This window comes from Sander lucioperca, chromosome 2 (assembly GCF_008315115.2).
Source record: "Sander lucioperca isolate FBNREF2018 chromosome 2, SLUC_FBN_1.2, whole genome shotgun sequence".
Lineage (NCBI taxonomy): Eukaryota > Metazoa > Chordata > Actinopteri > Perciformes > Percidae > Sander > Sander lucioperca.
The window spans coordinates 31227527-31233526 of NC_050174.1; the positions used below are offsets into that span (position 1 = coordinate 31227527).

The 6000-nt window shown below is 42.5% G+C and overlaps 1 protein-coding gene across 3 annotated transcripts in view; it reads right to left on the reverse strand.

Annotated features, from left to right (window-relative positions):
- Positions 1 to 3987, reverse strand: part of LOC116054304 (coiled-coil domain-containing protein 60) — a 59687-nt gene extending 55700 nt beyond the window's left edge. For 2 of the 3 annotated variants that reach the window (XM_035996345.1, XM_031305786.2), the window contains exons 1-3: positions 3635 to 3987; positions 967 to 1044; positions 532 to 608 (exon numbers count right to left, since the gene is read on the reverse strand). In XM_035996345.1, coding sequence (XP_035852238.1) covers positions 532 to 608; positions 967 to 1044; positions 3635 to 3889 — 410 coding nt within the window. In that variant the 5' untranslated portion in view covers positions 3890 to 3987. The remainder of the gene's footprint in view (positions 1 to 531; positions 609 to 966; positions 1045 to 3634) is intronic. The other variant, XM_031305787.2, reaches the window with a different exon arrangement.
- Positions 3988 to 6000: the final 2013 nt, after the last annotated feature.

Consider the following 6000-nt stretch of genomic DNA (forward strand, 5'->3'; position numbering starts at 1 on the left):
TGGGCTGCCATTTGGCCTAAACGGCATCACAGCCCGAAATCATTACTACTGTGTTCACTTACAGCTACAATTCATCTGGGGGTTAGTATCTCCTGTGAAAATGGCAACCTTTCCCCATAACACCTGTATGAATAATTCAACACTCCGGGCTCTATCAGAGGCTGTCAGAAATGTCAGCCGGTTGGAAGTACCCTTGGCTGCCCCCAGAGGATGTTGTCTCCACACCCTGTGGTGGGGTTAGGGGGTTGCACACACACTCACAACACACACACACCAATCCAAATGCCACAGCTTTGTCAGTGCCAGGACTCCACTGCCTGCAGGACACAGAAGCGCTGAAAGCTGAGCATACCTGCAGTGAGCAAACTGTTGCAGATTTCCCGTTTTTCATGTTATTGTTAAATGTGATGTTTTTTTTCTTTACAAATTGCTGCAGTCTACATCAGTTTCAGGGGGGAAAGCAGCGAGACGCCACATATTTATATCAACAGAAGGGATTCATTGTTCCACACCCACAGATGTAACCCTCACCTGGCGTGGCCCAGATGCTTCCTCAGGGAAACGATATCTGCTCGTTTTCCAGCCTGCGTACGACAAACTGGCCAACTCTGAAAAGAAAGCACATAAAAACAAAGACATAAAAAACAAAAAAGGACAAGCAGCTATTATCTTTTTGTCTTCCGAGTAGCTCTGGAGCTTGGAGCACTTTTTCACAGATGAAAGGCTCTGACGCATCCCCATGTGACCTCTGCTGAGGAAAATTGGGCACTAGGCCAAGAGTAAAGATTGTGTCTCTAATATGACATCGCTTATGGAAACGACAGATAGTCAGGCAATTAATCTCCAATTATTAACTGCAGTAGAAAAATCTCCGTATGCAAGATAAACTGATGTTTTCTACTAAATAAATTAGATAGCAGGGTGTGAGAGGAGAAGAAATGTGGGCTCAATGAGTAACAGTCACACCTTACAACCTCCTGTGGAATCTGGAGGGTTGCGGTTAATGGATTGGTCGACTTTCTTTGGTGGGTCATCTGTAGTCGCCTATGAATAGATCATCAGAGAGGAGGCAAAGTGTCTTAGCTTGGACTTGATATTAATGGATTTTTCTTTTCTTCAGATTTTTCATTTTACTTGTTTAGCCATCTACAAAACACATTAGATCCAAGGGATGACGAACGTTAAAGTGAGAACACTTATTTCCAACATGTTAAAAACATAGATCCCAAAGTTTCCAAAGATAACACATATTGTATATCAGGCTCTATTTTGGGGGAAATGTGTCTAAAATGATGCACAAGCAATTTAGAATATTTCCATATAATGATTGTCAGGCCAAAAAAAAAACATGAAGTCTTAGATTTAAATATTTTACTCACTGTAAATATGATACATCTTCAATTAGGAGTTGAAACAAACTGATACCAAATGTACTGTAATGATACTGTCAGAAAGGATGATTTCCAACCTAACAACTGGCGAAAAAGAGGAAAACTGCAGAGAGTAAATGCTGAATCCTTGGTGGTTAATACACTTAAAAATGCTACCCCTGTAAATGTCACGATATTTTTTAGATTTATGGCAAAGCTACTGATGAATTGGACAAGACCAAGCTGAGCTCAGGTCTTCGAGCTGCAACATCCAAAGGACAAAAGAAGGTGCTGGAGACCACAGAAATGCCACAGCCGTCATATTTTAATGTGAGGCTGCTTTCTGAGCGGTCCTGCCTCTGCTGGGCCCCTGCTCCGCCCCACCGCTTCTCTTCATCTTCCTCCTCACCCTCCTTCTCATCTTCCTCCTCACCCTCCTTCTCCTCATCATCCCCTTGTCTCCACACACTTCTGCTGATGGATGAGCTCATTTGTTGCAAATCTCTTTCGAGTCAAACCAGGACACTGTTGTTGCCTCTCTGCTACTTCAGTGGACACAAAGAATAGAGACGTCAGCATATGAATACTGTATGTGCGCATATGAATGCACACAGGAAATGCATGTTCTAATACTATACATGTAACAGAAAAAAATACTTCTTTTAGAAGTGGTCTGTAAAGTGGCCTTGTCCTGTGTATTTCCATCTCCACCCAGGAGTAACACACATACACCAAACAATTTAGTTAGTATTGCATTTGTCTTAACAGCCCCACAGAGAGCTAAATCAAAAGCATTGTGAATGCAATAACAGAGCAGGAAACTGCAGAAGATGAGATTGCCTTGTTTTCCCTCCTTGGTGATTTACAGTGTATACAGGGTGATTCCTGTTCACTGTAGTCATAGAGACAATGGATTGGCAACAGGCATGGCTAAACCAATTCTGCGAAAACATTTCTTCGACCAATACCATCGTTTTATGTTAGATCGAGGTTCAAGCATCACTCCGAATTATTTCGGACTCATTGCTGGCTGCAATAACTTGTAAAACAGCTTTTCCAAAAATATATTTCCATATATAAGCCACTCCATTTGGATGTGTCAGTTTTGATATGGACCACGTCTCTCTATTTTCCAGCCAGCCTCAGTGACTGAGCCAGCCTCACAATAACTATGATGAATGCAGTGTCCACAGGAACAAACCAGCCATTTGACACTTCATCCCCCTTGATGCATTAGCAGCTAATACCTCCTGGTTCCGTGGCGGGCTGTTTGAAGCCTCATGAGTCGCTGTGACTGGCCTCTGCTGAGCCCTCCCATGAGCATATGTGACTGTTATCATCGTACAATTGGCAATGTCTTACTTCAAATGCATTTGTTAGTGGTAACAGGCTTTGGGGGATCAGACACAACATCTGTGTTACTGATTATGAAAGCTGACTCTGAAGAGCCCACCGAGCCTTCAAAACTACCTCTGAGATCCTCTTCACCTTAAATCGCACACTGAGGACGATTAAAGTAAACTGGGCCATAGGTGTGTTTCCCATACTTTGACTGCATATTTGAAATTTATTTTCATCTGGGCTAGAGCATTTGATTTGCGACACACTTGGTGTGCTTGAGGGCGGTATGTGTCCATTAAAGAGCAAGTGGTCTTTAATGGACTGCTCTGTGTAGCCCGGGGAGGGGAGGGGAGGGGGGGCAGCTTGGGTTACTGATGATGAATGAGAGATATAAGCACTGCCATGAAATGAAAGGGATCACAAACATATACACAGAATGATATGAAAATATAACTTGAGAGGGGCATTAGCAGTTCAAGGAAGGAAAAGCAGAAGGCACCATGTGAAGACTTTCTGATCTTTAGCAGCTGCCAGATAGGATGGGATCAATCAGAAATTGTAAAAAAAGATAGCACAGAGAGAGAGAGAGAGAGAGAGAGAGAGAGAGAGAGAAAGAGAGAGAGAGAGAGAGAGAGAGAGAGAGAGAGAGAGAGAGAGAGAGAGAGAGAGAGAGAGAGAGAGAGAGAGAGTGAGTTTCAAAAGATTTTGGGTGAAATGAATAAACTGCAAGCCATCTTTGAAGTTAATCCTGATTCAAGGCATCAGAATGATTTGGTAATGATGTGTTTACAGGGTGTGGGGATGGAAAGTCATCTGAGAGAAAGTTTTATAAAGCCTCGTTCCATTACACAAAAAGACAAACAAAACAAACTGTATTGAATTTGACTGAAATTATGCCGTTTTTAGGATAATAACTGAAATACCTTTTCCACATGTTGTCCCACATTGTCCAGGATCACTGGTTTAGTTTCCAGATGTGGTGGTGCCTCACTGGATCTCCAGGGCGCGTGCCGCCGACTCAGCTGCAGCTTTCGGCGGTCATGATTCTCCCGGGAGTCCGACTCCTTCCGAACCGGAAGCCCAGTATTCGCCCGCGCACGACGTTTCTGGTCACAAACCAGGACAGGCTTTACTGTACCAAAATGTAACGGATCCAGCGTGGAATTTCGATTACTCATTGTAAGTTTGAAAATGAGGACGTAAACTCAAACTGTACATAAACAGTGATATATTACTGGAGTAAATACACAGAGTTAAAGTGTACAAACGTTTTTGCCCTGCGACCCCTGTTTCCCATGGTAACGGCAAATGAAGCTCAGCCCACAAGGAAGTGGAAGTTATAAACTATGTGGCCAAAAGTATGTGGGCACTCCTATTACCACAGTAAAATGTCCTATATAAATTATCTGGGATTTTGCAGCCCCATGAATTTATTAACACTTAGTGGAGGCCTTCGTTTGGTTGGTTTATAATAAATTAGTTCGTGGTTGGCAGCTAATTATATGCAGAATGTGATTTTAACCACTTTATTATGAAGGATTCTAACAGATGGTTGAAAGTCTGACTAGTTGGTGTGATACAGAGGCGTAGTAGAATCACGACCTATTAACTACATATAAAAAGGTTGTAGGCCTAATGCTTTATTTTAGGCTGGCCCAGAGTAATAGAGAAAAACATTTTTCAATGAAAAACAAATGTTTCTCTCTATTCAATTTAATTCAATTCAATTCAATTTTATTTATAGTATCAAATCATAACAAGAGTTATCTCGAGACACTTTACAGATAGAGTAGGTCTAGACCACACTCTATAATTTATAAAGTCCCAACAATTCTAGTAATTCAAGAGCAAGCATTTAGTGCGACAGTGGCGAGGAAAAACTCCCTTTTAGGAAGAAACCTCAGCCAGACCCAGGCTCTTGGTAGGCGGTGTCTGACGGTGCCGGTTGGGGATGTGATGAACAGTGGCAATAATAGTCACAAAGATAATGGAACAGTGACTTGAAAATGGTAGTCGTAATAGTTCATGTCATAGCAGGGCACTGCAGGACGTTACAGTATGTAGCGTGGCACAGCAGGGCATGGCTGGATGTAGCAGGTTCAGCAGGACGCAGCACGGCACCGTAGAGCATAGCAGGGTGTAGCAGGGTGTAGTGAAGCAGGACCACGGTGACAGCTGCAACCGAGATCTTGGTGCCATCCTAATCCAACAAAATATGCTGGGAAAAAGAAACATGAGGACTCCGGGGAGTAAACTCCCCAGAGCTTAGTTAGTAACAAGCATTTCTGGATCTCCTCACTCCCTAACTATACGCTTTATCAAAGAGGAGGGTTTTCAGTTTATTCTTAAATGTGGTGACAGTGTCTGCCCCCCGGACCCAGACTGGGAGCTGGTTCCACAGGAGAGGAGCCTGGTAGCTGAAGGCTCTGGCTCCCATCCTACTTTTAGAGACTCTAGGAACCACAAGTAGCTCTGAATTTTCCGAGCGTAGTGCTCTCGTGGGGCAATAAGGTACTAAGAGCTCTTCTAGATATGATGGTGCTAGACCATTTAGAGCTTTGTAGGTCAGGAGAAGGATTTTAAATTCAATCTATGGCTCTGGGATGGTCATTTCACAATGAATTAAAAAAAATGCCACACAAAAGCAAAAAAAAATGCAGTCTCAAGAGATATATAGAGAAAAACACAGTAGCAAAATGTGTTCTTTTTGGAATCAAAAGCACAGCGAAAGCAAAAGTTAAACTTAGCTGCTACGGAGATATCACAAGATAGCTAACTTTTAGCTAGCTAGAGTTTAGCTAGATTTTTATTTTGCATCATCATTGTTTAATCTGCTGTTTCATTGGTTAGGCCTATGTGGAATAACTAACTGAATAACCAAGACTTTTCAATTACAGATATCATAACAGCTAGGGAAAAAATCAATAAGTCAATTTTGTTTTAGCTCTAGCTTGGGCTAGCCACAGATATCTCACCCGCTACCTTGCGCTTATAGCGTTTAGCCCTCTTGCTTAGTCTAGATGGTTGTTAAAAGTGCATTTACTGCAGTTTGGCTGGATTTTTAACTGTTTTAAACTACACATTTATATGGCATAATATTGTTTTTATAGTAAAACAGAGGTCACATTTTTGACAGTAGCACTGTCAGTCCACCAGCTGACACCGGTTCCCTCAACATCCTCATCCTCCTCGACCTGAGTGCAGCCTTCGATACCGTGAGCCATAACATCCTGCTCATCAGACTCAAAGACCTCAGTATCGAAGGTACTGCACTCAGCTGGCTCCACTC